At 42.2% G+C, this 15,379-nt stretch overlaps 1 protein-coding gene across 3 annotated transcripts in view; it reads right to left on the reverse strand.

Moving 5' to 3' along the window:
• Positions 1-9,511, reverse strand: part of SLTM (SAFB like transcription modulator) — a 32,113-nt gene extending 22,602 nt beyond the window's left edge. For 2 of the 3 annotated variants that reach the window (XM_005309385.4, XM_005309384.4), the window contains exons 1-2: positions 8,913-9,511; positions 7,806-7,893 (exon numbers count right to left, since the gene is read on the reverse strand). In XM_005309385.4, coding sequence (XP_005309442.2) covers positions 7,806-7,893; positions 8,913-9,092 — 268 coding nt within the window. In that variant the 5' untranslated portion in view covers positions 9,093-9,511. The remainder of the gene's footprint in view (positions 1-7,805; positions 7,894-8,912) is intronic. The other variant, XM_042853866.2, reaches the window with a different exon arrangement.
• Positions 9,512-15,379: the final 5,868 nt, after the last annotated feature.

Raw genomic sequence — 15,379 nt, forward strand, 5'->3', positions numbered from 1 at the left:
AGAGACTGAAGTGTTCAGTAATAATCAATGGTGCTAATGTAAATGAACTAGATTACTACTGGTCCATCCACAGGTGAGCAAGGCCAGGGTTGTACAGTGTGCCCATTTTTCAGCGAGAGAACAATTGTTATGCAAGATCAGCATCATCTAAGGGACCAATACCTGGGGTTAAAAGGCACATATGTTACTGTCGCTAGAGAACACCTGGTAGTGCCTATGAAGCAAAGCAAGGTGGCAACACACAGAAAAGAAGTTCCTACTTCCAAGTCATCCAACACACACCTGTTGAAACACCAGTGTTGCTAACAAAGCCTGCCACAAATCTGGGTGCCTGAACTTAAGCAATCAATACAAGTTGTCTGGAATGCAATACTGTATCAGTTATACTTTGGGAGAAAGGCACTACACTTTAGACACCATACTTCATAACCCTTATAGCACTGCTATTGATTCAAACTGCCAGATGTTGTAAAAAGCTCTATTGGCTTAAAGCATGGGTATTTTCCTGCCTGAACTCTACCACTCCCCCTAGCTGGGACTGGGGCAAAGGCTTCATAACACAGTTAATTGCCAGTTTAATGCTATCAGGAAGCAGATTTAATTCCCAACTCATTTACATGATCCAGGTAACTATTCTGCTTGTCTTACTCATTCACAACCCTTTACACGAATGATGATTCAGACCGTCTAAGGGTCTAGTGGATTATGAGAAAAAGGATATTTAATTAACTAAAATATGATGTGAGTGGGTGTTAAAGGTAAAGTTTTGCTAACAAATCAAGCACTAGTTATGTATTGGCCAAATTATATCGGATGCGCAAATATGCAGAGTTTTAGAACCTTTAGTGTTTAAGGAAAAAAGGTGAGAAATGTGATTATTGTATTTATTATTTACCCTGCAGTAGCAGCTAGCAGACCCAATCAGACCAGTTTTGGTAGGCACCACATTCAATAAAGGTGGCCCTTTTCCCAAAAAGATTGTTCTTTTACAAAAAAATACTTTGCAATAGTATTTAATTATTATGGTCCTGATCCTGCAACCCTCACTTGACTTCATTGTCACTATTTGCCCAAATAAGATTAACTTGACATAAAAGTTAACACTTTCCTATTTTTGCAAATCTATATGGTACATTTTGAAGACATTTTAAAAATTATAGCTTCTCCAGTATGCCACTGTCAATACTCTAAATTAAGAAAAAAACTGAGCCAAGTCAGAAATGATCAATTACTATACTGAAATTTGACAGAGAATAGGTTTATAGAGTTTGCAGACAAATATCGAAAATACTCTTTTTATTGTAGTTTCAGGTAGATTGCTTAAAGTGAATATATTTGATCTGTTTAAAAGGTATTTAATAGCTAATGTTAACAAAAAGCACGTGAAAAACTATTAGAAAAATAAGTCTTTGGTTTGTGGTAATATACTTAGAAGGAGTTAAGCAATGGAGATGTCTAGAGTTTGGAGGTACATACTCTTTGCATCTGTACATATTGCTAATCCCTTTCTCAAAAAAGGTAGTTCATTACTATTTTACTTCAGGTAAGGATGCCTCCTCACAAGTCTCATGAGGGAATAACAGTGTCAATGGTTGCTATTGACTGGAATGCTATAAAATCTGTGAATACAACTTAACTGGTGAAGCCAGCCATGCAATACCCAGATGCCTGCAAACTGTAACTGAATAAACTGCTTAAAGGAATCTGCCAAATGACGAGTCTGTTAAGCATAAACATTCTATATAAGCTTAGGGGCATCATGAACAGCTTTGGTGATTATCCTTATAACTGGGTATATTTGAGACAGCAGACCACAGTTATGATTTTGAATCCAGTGCCGAGCATTGGAGTAGTCATCTTTTTTTATAAAAACAGCTCAACACTGAAAAGGGTAACCTCAGTTTGCTTTATGTCTGGTGATGAGTTCAAACTAACTTCTTCTGGGGTTGTTCTACTCAGCACAATTGTAGCAGCAATTTGGGAAGAACGGCAGCATGAAGATTTACTAATATAGAACTAATATCAAGGGAAAGACTTAGCTGGCAATGTGACCTGTGGTGCCTAGGAAAGCTAACGCTCAAAATGCCAAGGACAGGGCAGGCAGCAAAAGGAGAGCAGCTTCTCCCAAAACTGGTGGTTAACACTGAAGTTAGATTCACCAACCAGTCACAAACGGTGCTCCTGACCCACCACACTGGTTATCAAGAAGCTGAAAAAGAAAAATCACACAGCCCCCTTTATCGCATTCCAGTTCTCTGGCTCCCAATCAGCACATAGGTCCAGTAAGGTGAGGACTTATTTATAATTCTGCTCACTATATAAAGTGTTCTTCTCATCCCCAAAGGGCCAGCCACTTTACCAGATCAATACTTGGATCTTACCCAAAATACTAGGCTGCCAGCCAATCCCTTAGCATCTAAAACTAAAGGTTTTATTATAAAAAGAAAAGAACAAAAAAAGAAAGTTGTTAAACGGTAAAGCAATCAGATATATGGACTCTGAAGTCTTATGTATCAGGTTCTTAGCAGCATTGTTGAGTTTGCTGGCTTGTAGAGTCCTTATGGAACACATCCAAAGCTTGGATGTCCTTTGTTGTAATGTGTCAATTTGTAGAGAAGTTACTCCAGAGGCAAGAAGCAGGATTGAAGACAAAACGGAAAACATGCAGCTGCCTTTTTACATCCTTTGCCACGTGGCTTGTACTTCCTTTGTCCTAAAACACAAACCTATGCACATGGGCATGGAAAAGCATTTGGGAGTCCCCTGTCTACAGGCATGTCCCTACATGTCCTGCTGACTGGTACCAGGTGTAGTCCCTGTCTTCTCTCAATAGGTTAATTGTATAGCTGATTGCCTTTAATAGGTTATTAAGCAGGCTGGATAGTTCTGATGCCAATCTGTCCCAGGGTGTCACCCAAAAACACAGCACAAATTTGATATAAAAATATGCCACATATTTATAACTCACAGTACAAAGATGATTGACTACATATAAACTTAATTATATTAGTCAATCAACTTTTCCACTGATACCTTATATGGCATATCTTGTAAGATTCATTGCAATTTTGTGATATTGCTATCCATATTATAATAAATGGTCACCCATATTCCATATAGTGTCATAGGAAATTCAAGACTAACTTCAAGATTAACTCAAGTCATTTGTGTGAGCAGAGAACAGAGTACCTAATGCCATTTTTACCTTCTTTGAAGCATTTCAGAACCATTGGTCTCCCCTAAGGGCTTGCTAATTGAACTAGAGGCCTTGATTAGTCTATACGTGGGCCAGCTCACAGTGTGGCATAACATTTCAGAAACACTGATGAGACTGTGTATTGCCCACAGAGACCTTATAAATATAGATGCTTTCAAGACAGGGTGTTCATCCCACATCAGCCCTGATAGGGTTAAGAAAGCTGAGACAGGGACAGTTAGCATGATAGGAGCTTGAGGAGCTTAGGGTTAGGCTGGCAAAGCAACCCCTGATTGGAAGATGAAGCTCAGCTGAGCAGGCATAGGCTGGGCTAGTATAAAGCCTAGAAACGGACAATAGAAAAGGCTGCAGTAAGGAAACTTGCAGCCTTCCTCTGTTCATTAGAGAGGGAAGGAGGGAACCCACGGAACGAGTAAGACACTGGTCCAGAGGAAAAAGTTTAGTATGGCTTGGTCTACACTCCAAACTTTATGTCGGTATAACTATGCAGTGACGGTGATACAGATCTAAACCCTGGTGTAGATAGCGTTATTTTGATAGGAGGACTTCCCCATCAGGGAGGTAGAGCTCTACATCAATGGGAGAAGATCTTCCATTGGCATAGGTAGCTTCTTCACTAAGTGCTACAGTGATGCAGCTGCGCCACTGCAGCGCTTAAGTGTAGACAAGCCCTCAGGAGAGAAAAGGGTAGAGGAGAAAGAATGTGGGAAGTGGAGTAGGAAGCAGTCCATAGAGAGCAAGCAGCAAGACTGGGGACTGACCAGACCTTGGCTGCATGTTACAGGGTCTCTCTGCTGGAACCCAGAATAGTGTGCAGGCCCAGGTTCTCCTACCAGCCACTGAGAGTGGCATTGTCTGGATAGCAGGTCCAGTGAGACTCTATACCCCAGAAGAGGAAATCATACAGTGACATGACTGGAGGGCCAAATCATGAAGAGGAAGATGCAGCTCCTGGAACAAGAGTGGGCCCACAGAGTGAGGAGGAGGACAATGGGTTGAGAGACCTCAAAGGGAGGCCTCAGCCCTGGAAGAGGCACCATCCATGGTGAGTGAATACTGCAGGACAGTGCCCAATAACAAAAAAAAGGGGGACAGAGCTAAGATCACACTAATAGACTGAGGTATTCAGGAGTGTTCCAAAGAAAACGGAGTTAAATGGTGGTGGAAGATTATCTAGTATAAAACAAATGAGCAATCAGTTTTCCTGTGGAGAGTCAGATGCCTATTGAAAACTATCAGACAGAGATATAGGTAACCAGGGAGTAGTGGCACGGAAATGTACGTGAATACAGATAGCTGGGTTTATACCAAGAAATTTGATGGAACAAGTGGCATGACTGTGGAAGTCACATCAAATGTCTTTCTCTCGGATAAGATATTATGGTTTTACTGCACAGCAGTATTGTGTACAGTTTTTGTACTGATGACAAGTAGCATGTTTGACAGACAAAAGGTTGTGGAATAAAATTTTGATTACACAATTCTGTGTTGGTGGATGTCATTAATAGGCAGGAAAACTATGGGTTTTTTTGGGGGTAGAGATGTGCCTCATCTTTAAGTATTATTATTTTTGAAAAACTGACATTCGGATGACACTATATAATTTAGGGACATGAAGGCTATGTAGTGTGGAGGAATAAGACAACAGTACTATAGCATGTGCTAATACATATACATCTTTTAGTGATACAATGGGGTTGGATAGTAAAGGAACCAAATTCTTTCAGGTGATAACAGGGTCAGATAACTACAGGCATGTTACTTCCACCAATACACACTGCCTTTAAACTGGAATTATGGCCTGAAATTAGACAAGAAAGGAAGTTTGTCATGTGAGACCAATGGGTCTTGCTTAAACATAGTTTAACAAACTAGTGTCCTTGCATTAGCATCTTGGTATAAAAACTTGTTTTAATGTTTACTTCTCATTCATCCCGTTTTATTTTATGCTATAGACAAAATGTTTCAATCTCAAGTTCCCCAGCATTAGCACAAAGCGGCAGCATTTTTTTTTTTAAATAAAGAAGTGCCTGCACACAAGAGGAATTAGCTATTAAATCCAGGAGTGAAGAGGCACAACAGAAGTTATTCAAGCAAGTTCTATTTAGCACTCAGTTTTATCTTGGCCTGAAACCATAGATGCCTATTAGCTTTTTTTTAAATTTTGAAAGCCTCAACTGATTTGCTGTCTGAAAAGTTTGAAGTTGCTACTTGAATGGAAAAAGCTTTAGTCTCCCCTTTCACAGATGTTCCAAAGAAGGCTCTCCTCTATCTTATCCTTCCTCCAGCCTCTTTCTAATGGATCTACTACTTCCCTTACAACTTCAGTGGCAGCCCCTGCTGTTCATAGCTTTCCCCCACCCCAGCAGTGGCTGTATTAAAATCAGGGAGCAGTAAAATTGTCCTTACCATAAAGTTCTGAATAGCATCAGTAAAGCCTGCTAGATACTTATTAGCTTCACCCTACAGCTGCTTGGAGAAAGCTATGAGCAGCAGAAAGATCACTACAGCAGTTTGTTAGCAAAGTCTATCAGGGAGGGAAAACTGTATCTGTTCACATTGGAGGACTGTTTTTGAAACCAGAATGGCTAGAGTCTTAGGGCTTGACTACACATACAGCGGCGCAGCTGCATGTCTGGCGAAGATGCTCTATGCCGACAGGAGAGTGCCATCCATAGCACTGTCCACACCGGCTCTCATGTCGCTGTAATTTATGTTGGTTGGGGGTGGATTATTCAGATGCCTGAATGACATATATTATGCCGCCATAACCTGTAGTGTAGACATACTTTAAGTCTTAAAGGAAGCTCAGATTCCAAAGAAAATAATGGCTTAAATTCCCCTGCTTACCAGGGAAAACTTTGTGGGACAAGCTGACCAATGTGTTTTTCAAGTGCTAGTCTTTCTAACTGGAGGAAACTGTTAGGTTTATAAGAGATTAAAGTAATAGCATTTTAGCAGAAAAGTTAAATCTCTATAGTGGAAGAGAGAAAAAAGCAGGAGGGGAGACCAACATCATGTGGTTAAATGAATGCATATAATCCTAACCAAGTAACCAAAAAAGGTAAAATCTGGTTGTTCTGAAAAGCCAAGACTGGGAAAATATGACAGATCATATTGACAAATGAATACATTCCTCCAGGACATTCACTTTAGAAGATGAACATATCGGAATATGGTAAGAGTATAATTCTTCAATGCAGTCAGCCTAGCACTGTGTTTGTAATGTTATAAAATTTAAATATGAAGTGTGAATTATATTCAGGTTCTATCAAAGGATCTTTGTTAACAGAAACAAATGTGAATCAAGTAAGTATCCCATTATAATCAATTTCCATAATTTTTTTCAAAGTGGGTGAGAGGAGAAAGTGAGAACTTGTCTTAAGACAGATGGCATCTTTTTGAAAAAAAGGAAGGATTCATATTCTATAGGTAAACCCACAATTTAACTCTATAGAAAAGCTGGAAGCCACATCTTAACTAGCAGCTTTCAAAGACTTGCCCCACACAGTAATATTCTCAGAAGGCAGAGTAACAGGGTGGAGATCTAGACTATCCAAGAGGGACCTTGTCAGAGGCTAATTCAATATAGTGATGTGTATACAGGCAAGTCTCATCTTACGCGGGGGTTCCGTTCCGCGGTTAGTGTGTAAAGGGAATACCGCGTATAGTGAAACACTCATCGAGTTCAATGGCAGGCAGAATCGCCCACACTTCAAATGCAGTTTTTATATTGTTGTTTTTCTTTACCCCCCCCCCCCCGTTTTTGCCGACCGCGCAAAGCTGAATTCGCGCATGTTAAATGCGCCTAAGATGCAACTTGCCTGTATCATTCATGATTTAGAGGGCTGAAGAAGGAAGGACGTAAAGACTGATGGTAGCAGCAGGAGTAACAACTCAGGTTGTTTACTTTTTGCTAAATACACAGCCCTATGTAACAAGATCAGTAGAAAGGTTTCTAAATTTTCAAGCTTCCATACAATTTTGTTTCCTCCTTAACAATGCAGTAATTTCACATGAGAAAGTGAAACTGACTATTAGAAGCAAAACCAAGTCACCAGTCTATGTTGTTTCTTTTTGCATTTATCCCACGCAGTACAGATAAGACTTATTAAAAAATTTGTTATGCAAGAATATTTCAGTTTAAGATTGACATGCAATTCAGTTTTAGACTAGCCACTATTATTTTTGGTGTACAGTCACCTCCATCACATGACACTATTTCTTTTCTCAAGTTGGATGACAATCTTAAATAGAGGCTGAGCATTTCCAGAAAAAACAATAAGCAGCAGATACCTGTAAATATGTGAGAGTAGTCAGTACCACAGACAGTCCTCAAGTTTGTTTTTTTGTTGTTGTTTCTTTTGGGGGGCAGGAGAGAGGAGGGAGACCCTATTTGACTACATTTATAAACAAATGGACAAAACTGTATCAAGGACAAGTCCTCATAATTTGGGCAGATATCCACAAGGACTATTTCTCAGTATTCACAACAGGTGAAGACTTATTTTTAATTTGACAATTAAACTTTTAAAAACCTTAGGTAAATAGATTTTTCACAGTATAATTTGCATTAACAGGTTTTAACCTTTGCCTTTTGTTGGCTTCTTGATAGGTGTATCAGCTGAAACAGTTATTTCAATATTATCTGGATCTCCTCCTTCTTCTTCAATAGCCTAAATAAGACAAAATGTTTTATGAAATTTAACTAGAAGTTGATAATTTACATACAAAAAAGCCTAATTACTTGTTCTTCCTAAATACAAAATATTGCTTAAAGGATTCAGATTAGATAGTATGTTTAAGACTTGAGGAGGAGAGGAAAATAATCTAGGTAAGGGCAGCAGCCTAAGTGATTAGTGTAACATTTTTACAAAATGTAACACAGATCAACACACTACTCACACAAAACGTAATTATACAGGGCAATTTAAATGTAAAGACAACATCATTTAGGCCAGATCAAAGCCCTAGGAAAATGCCATTACAAGAATATTCCTGCATTTGCACAGGCCGGCAACTCGCCACACGTAATTTCGTGGCAGCCATACCTTGAGATGCTCAGTCGATGTCAGAAGGGAGAAGAAAGCAGACAGCCTTATGCTGTAAATAGGCCCCGTACAGAGCCAACAGAGAAGGGTGCCGAGGCAACAGAACCACTGAGCTTATCAAGCAACGCAAATAGCGTCAGCCATCTATGCCAACTCTGAGCAATGGCAAAAGTGGGGCTAGGGCCAGGCTGTTTTACAGGGGGAGCCCAGGGCCGGAGAGGCGCCTGCCTGTGTGTGCTGGGCTCAATCCCGCAGTACGAGGCTCCCAGGAGCCGCTACCCCTACCTCGGAAGGGAGCTGGCAGATGAAACAAGCTGTGGCGATGTCCAAATGCAGATTTCTGCTCAAACCAGGCCGATAGCACCAGCCCAGGGCACCTGCGGCCCGGGCACCACCCCCAGCCTCCACCCCCAACCGCAAGCGGCGGGCTCCAGGGCTGCGTGGCCAGACGAGCCCCTCAGGGGGTGCGCGGCGGCGGCGGTCCTCGTGGGCGGAGAGACCCCTCCGCGGGCAGCGCCGTGAACAGCAGCAGTTCGCCCGCGGCCGGAGCTCAGAGCCGGGCAAGGCCCCAGCAGGCTCTCGAAACCAGAGAGTAAAGTATGGCCCGGCCTGGCCTGGCCGCGCGGCCTACGCCGGCCTCTCACCTGCTTGAGCCGGGAGATGAGCACGGTCTTCACCCCGGTGATGTCCAGGTTGCGCCGCTTCAGCTCTGACTTCAGATCGATGACCCGCAGGTCGGTGATCTTCTTGCTCTCCATCTGGGCTGGGCCCGCGGACGGGGCTGCGGTAGCGGCGGGAGAGGAGACGGCGGCAGCGGCGGCCATTTTAGGGCGAGTGAGCGCGGCAGCTGCACGCACAATGAAACCCCCTCAGCCGCCTGCTCCCTCCCTCCGTCAGTACCCGGATGGCGGCAGCAGAGGCCCTGGCTGAAACGGGCATGCGCGTTGCCCGGCCGCCTCCTGTTCCCCGGGGCTTACCTTGAGGACACAGCACAGCCTGCCCGCCCTGCGCCAGGGGGCGTGTCTGGGGGGTTCTGGTCTCCGCCCGGGGGCTGGGAGAAGGGGGTGCTCTGTGGGGAGGAGGTGAAGGTGGGGCTGGCCATGGGCAGGGCTGAGGAGACTCCCGTTGTCCCCGACTGCAGCCCCGGGAGCTTGTCAGAAAAGACCGCTGGGGGCTGTGGTATGTTCTGTGCAAGGCTTCTGCCTGGCGCCCAGGGTTCTGTCATGGGCAGCCACTGAGGCCCAGGAACCACTGTGCAGAGCCTCTGATCAGCCAGGCCTGGGCTCCCTGGGCATCTCTGGGGCCTCTCAGGTTTGGGAGCTGCTAGGCCACAATGGTAGAGTCGCATTCTCCTCAAGAAACTGTATTAGCCTAAGGAAACCGGCCTGAAAGCTACTCCAGCATCGCCAACCCCAAGTTCTCAAAAACCATGAGTCATGCCCCCTCCCAGAATAATGAGATTGGCTTAGAAATCATGAGAATTTAAACTAATAAGTGGGGGATTCTTTGTATTTGCCTTCTGTTTCTTGAGCCTTTAGGGTTGATATTTTCAAGTCTTTCTCCGCTACCAGGAGCCCTATCTTGACAGGCAAAAATGAGATGCAGTTTTTTCAATATCTTAACTCCTATTCCAAGTCAAGCCTGTTTTGTGGGAGGAAATGCTTGGCTTCAGCTGAAGGCTGGAGGGGATATAATTGGTCTATACAAATACATCAGGGGGTAAACATCAGGGAGGGAAAAAAACTATTTAAGCTAAAGGACTATGTTGGCCCAAGAACAGAGGTGAAAGTAAGCTGGTACGGTACGGCACGGCGTACCAGCAAGAGCCAGTACGCCATGCCGGACCGCACCGGCTTCCGAGGCCCCGCCTTTTACGGATGAGGCCACGCCCCCTTCAGGACTCCAGCAGTACCAGTAAGTCCTGTAAGTTACTTTCACCAATGTATATAAATTGTCCATGAATAAATTTAGGTTGAAAATTAGAAAAAGGTATCTAACCATCAGAGGAGTGAGGTTCTGAAACAGCTTTCCAATAGGAGTAGTGTGGGCAAACTACTTAACTACAGTATGTCTTAGTCCCAAAAAGAAAATTGTAGAGCAGTTATGCCAACCTAACCAGAATTAGGCCAACAGAGGTTTCTGGGTAGTCCCGCAGACTCGAAGACATAGTTGTTTAAGCTGAAAAAGTGAGATAAAAGGGGAGTTGCATTCCTGTACCAGGTGTGCTAAGAACAGTGTGCTCAGAAGATAGATTAGGAGACATACTGCCTCCACTCCCTGTTTCTGTTCTTTGTATGTTCTTAACTCCCTCTTTCTCCTAGTTTCTGGTGCATGACAACAAAGCTGATAAGAAGTTGCTGAGGCATCACGAATGGTTTGTAGTGTCAAGAAAGATAGATATGCATGGATATTAGAAATTTCTAACTAATCAACAGGGTCGGGTTGTTTTAAGCAAATTTCTATGACGTGACGGAACTGTCTATATAACCTCACTAGTTATTGTAATCGTGGCTGGTTCTCTTTGGAGACGGGCCGCTCTCTATTATTGTGTGCACTCCTCAATAAAGAGCTTGTGTTTGGACCTTGCTGGTGTTGCCTTTCTCTTTGCGGTCAGACAACGAACCATGCCGTCCAGGTTAGAGTCCCCGACAAGTAGTTTTCAGATGGAGCTTGCTAAATTAATTAACTGTCTTATATGATGTAGTTGCCTGTGATAGCAGGGGACTGGACTGGATGACCTGAAAGTCTCTTCCACTCCTGTGTTCCTAACAGGGCTGTCAATTAATCACAGTTAAGTCATACAATTAACTCAAAATAATTAATCGTGATTAAAAACATTAATCACAGTTTTATTCACACTGTTAAACAATAGAATACCAATTGAAATGTATTAAATATTTTGGATATTTTTCTACATTTTCATATATATTGTATTCTGTGTTGTAACTGAAATCAAAGTGTATATTTTTGATTACAAACATTTTCACTGTAAAAATGATAAAAGAAATAATATTTTTCAATTAACCTCATACAAGTACTGTAGTGCAATTTCTTTGTTGTGAAAATGCAACTGCCAAATGTAGATTTTTTTTTTGTTACATAACTTCACTCAAAAACAAAACCATGTAAAACTTTAGCGCCTACAAGTCCACTCAGTCCTACTTCTTGTTCAGCCAATCACTAAGGCCAGGTCTACACTAACCCCCTAATTTGAACTAAGGTACGGAACTTCAGCTACGTGAATAACGTAGCTGAAGTTCGAAGTACCTTAGTTCGAACTTACCTTGGTCCACACTCGGCAGGCAGGCTCCCCCGTCGACTCCGCGGTACTCCTCTCGCCGAGCTGGAGTACCGCAGTCGACGGCGAGCACTTCCGGGTTCGACTTATCGCGTCCAGACTAGACGCGATAAATCGAACACAGAAGTTCGATCGCTCGCCGCCGAACTACCGGGTAAGTGTAGCCAAGGCCTTAGACAAATAGGTTTGTTTACATTTACAGGAGATAATGCAGCCCTCCTATTATTTACAATGTCACCAGAAAGTGAGAACAGGTATTTGCATGGCACTTTTGTAGCTGGCATTGCAAGGTATTTACGTGCCAGATATGCTAAATATTCGTATGTCCCTTCATGCTTCGGCCACCATTCCAGAGGACATGCTTCCATGCTGATGACGCTTGTTAAAAAAATGCATGAATGAAATTTGTGACTGAAATCCTTGGGGGAGAATTGTATGTCCCCTATTCTGTTTTACCCACATTCTGCCATATATTTCATGTTCTAGTAGTCTCAGATGATGACCCAGCACATATTGTTCATTTTAAGAACACTTTCACTGCAGATTTGACAAAATGCAAAGAAAGTACCAGTGTGAGATTTCTAAAGATAGCTACAGCACTCGATCCAAGGCTTAAGAATCTGAAGTGCCTTCCAAAATCTGAGCGGGACGAAGTGTGGACAGGGCCGGCTCCAGGCACCAGCTTACCAAGCAGGTGCTTGGGGTGGCCACTTCAGAGAGGGGCGGCACGTCCAGCTGTTGGCGGCAATTCGGCGGACGGTCCCTCACTCCTGCTCGGAGCGAAGGACCTCCTGCCAAATTGCTGCCGCAGATCACGATCGCGGCTTTTTTGTTTGTTTGTTTGTTTGTTTGACTGCTTGGGGCGGCCAAAACCCTGAAGCTGGCCCTGGGTGTGGAGCATGCTTTCAGAAGTCTTAAAAGAGCAACACTCCGATGCGGAAACTACAGAACCCGAACCACCAAGAAAGAAAAATCAACTTTCTGCTGGTGGCATCTGACTCAGATAGTGAACATGAACATGCATCAGTCGGCACTGCTTTGGATTGTTATCGAGCAGAACCTGTCATCCGCATGGAAGCATGTCCCCTGGAATGGTGGTTGAAGCATGAAGGGACATATGAATCTTTAGTGCATCTGGCATGTAAATATCTTGCAATGCTGACTACAACTGTGTCATGTGAATGTCTCTTCTCACTTTCAGATGACATTGTAAACAAGTGGGCAGCATTATCTCCTGCAAATGTAAACAAACTTGTTTGTCTGAGTGATTTGGCTGAACAAGAAGTAGGACTGAGTGGACTTGTAGGCTCTAAAATTTTACATTGTCTTATTTTTGAATGCATTTTTTTAACACAATTCTACATTTGTAAGTTCAACTTTCATGATAAAGAGATTTCACTATGGTACTTGTATTAGGTGAATTGAAAAATACTATTTCTTTTGTTTTTTTATAGGGCAAATATTTGTAATAAAAAATCTGAAGTAAGACCGGTACACTTTGTATTCTGTGTTGTATTTGAAATCAATATATTTGAAAATGTAGAAAACATCCACAAATATTTAACTAAATGGTATTCTATTGTTTAACAGTGCAATTAATCATGAGATTAATTTTTTAATCGTGCAGTTAATTGCAATTCTTTTTAATTGCTTGATAGCCCTAATTCCTAATTAAGTGCAAAGTTTGTTTGCTGCGTGCGTGCTCTCTCTCTCCTGAAAGCAAAGCATGAAGCATAATATAGATTGTACATAAATGCCTAACTGAATACAGATAAATTATTAGTGAACCTTAATTTTAAAATTTAATGCATTTGGTTGCTATAAATGGGAAACACCATCTTCCACTCCACTGTGTAGTTTTCCTGTTGATATATTATTGAAGTAGTGTATAATATAAAAGTGAGAAGAACTTTGTAGAAATTAATTTCTGCTTTAGCTCCAATATAATTCACCCATAAGATAGCAAGGAAAAGAACCATAAATTATTTATAAATCAGAAATTAATGTTCTCCATTTGATTATTTAAAACTGTGCATATTTGCTGGGAAATAGCATGTAATCTCCTGATCTGAAATTAGATCATGGAATAGAAACAGGTAGTTTGTTGAAATCTTACTGTTTTATTTATCTGTGATTCATCATGGAAAAATACAAAAACAAAAAACACCCACAAAAATTAAACAAAATAAAAATTTCGTTCCACTTATTTTACCAGCATTGAAAAAGGATACAGATCTATTATCTCTCCATGAGCAATGTGCTTGGTGGAATGTTTGGTTTTGATTTTTTTAATGAATTTATGAACTTAGTTGCTCACAAATAAAAAAATACTTCTCCCTCTATCATGTTAGTTTCTTCTATGTGATCACATAATAAAGTATAAAAGTAACTATCACTCTCGCTACATCTCCTTAATCATGTGACTAGAAAACATCTGACTGCTTGAGCACCCTGGATTTATGTAATTTCTCAAGGCCATTTTGTGACAAAATTTTGTATCCAGGAGTTTAGGACACTTTGTTTTTCCAGATATCTCAGGAAATGTATAATTACATGAGTGGTGCACATTTATTGTGAAATTAGTACTTTTGAAAGATGCTCAATGAATGACCTTACAAAATTAATTTATGTATCCTCAGAAAAGGTACGGCACTGACAGCTGTAGTGTTTGCTTTTCCACTCCGCATATGCTTCAATTCTCTTCTGCCTCACATAAGCCACTAAATTTAGTGATTCACTTTCACAATGCGCACACAAAGTATGCAGATGGGGATGGGGACAAGGACATTTTCCTTAAAATTTAAACCCCAAACATTTTAATTTAAAAACCTCACCATTTCTACCTCCAGAGAAGCCTGTTCCAGGTATTAATGTTAGAAAAACATTCCCCAAATATAATGCTGGTACAACTGAGTGGACTGTATATGGAATATGTTGTATGGGTCAGGTTTACTTGATTCTGCCTCTGTGCAAGGGGCTAGACTTGATGACCTCTCATGGTCCAGCCCTACATTTCTGTTAGTGAGGCCTGTGGAACTCCATAGCTGAGAGCTCTGAAGGAGGAAGAGTAGGAGCACATCACTATTATCTGTAATTTCCCTTAGGCCTGGTCTACACTACGAGTTTAGGTCAAATTTAGCAGCATTAAATTGAATTACGCCTGGACACGTCCACACGACGAAGCCCTTTTTTTCGACTTAAAGGGCCCTTTAAACTGGTTTCTTTACTCCTCCTCCGACGAGGGGATTAGCGCTGAAATCGGCCTTTGTGGGTCGGATTTAGGGTAGTGTGGATGGAATTTGACGTTATTGGCCTCCGGGAGGTATCCCACAGTGCTTCATTGTGACCGCTCTGGACAGCACTCTCAACTCAGAGACTCAGATGACCAGGTAGACAGGAAAAGCCCCACAAACTTTTGAATTTCATTTCCTCTTTGCCCAGCGTGGAGAGCACAGGTGACCACACAGAGCTCATCAGCACAGGTAACCATGATGGAGTCCCAGGATTGCAAAAGAGCTCCAGCATGGACCGAACGGGAGGTACGGGCTCTGCTCGCCATATGGGGAGACGAATCAGTGCTAGCTGAACTCCGTAGCAGTAAACAAAATGGCAAAGTATTAGAAAAAGTCTCAAAGGCCATGAAGGACAGAGGCCATAACAGGGACACACAGCAGTGCCGCGTGAAAATTAAGGAGCTACGGCAAGCCTAACACAAAGCCAGAGAGGCAAACGGAAGGTCCGGGGCAGAGCCGCAAACATGCCGCTTCTACGCGGAGCTGCATGCCATGCTAGTGGGTGCAGCCACCACTACCC

Source organism: Chrysemys picta, chromosome 10 (assembly GCF_011386835.1).
Source record: "Chrysemys picta bellii isolate R12L10 chromosome 10, ASM1138683v2, whole genome shotgun sequence".
Taxonomy (NCBI): Eukaryota; Metazoa; Chordata; order Testudines; family Emydidae; genus Chrysemys; species Chrysemys picta.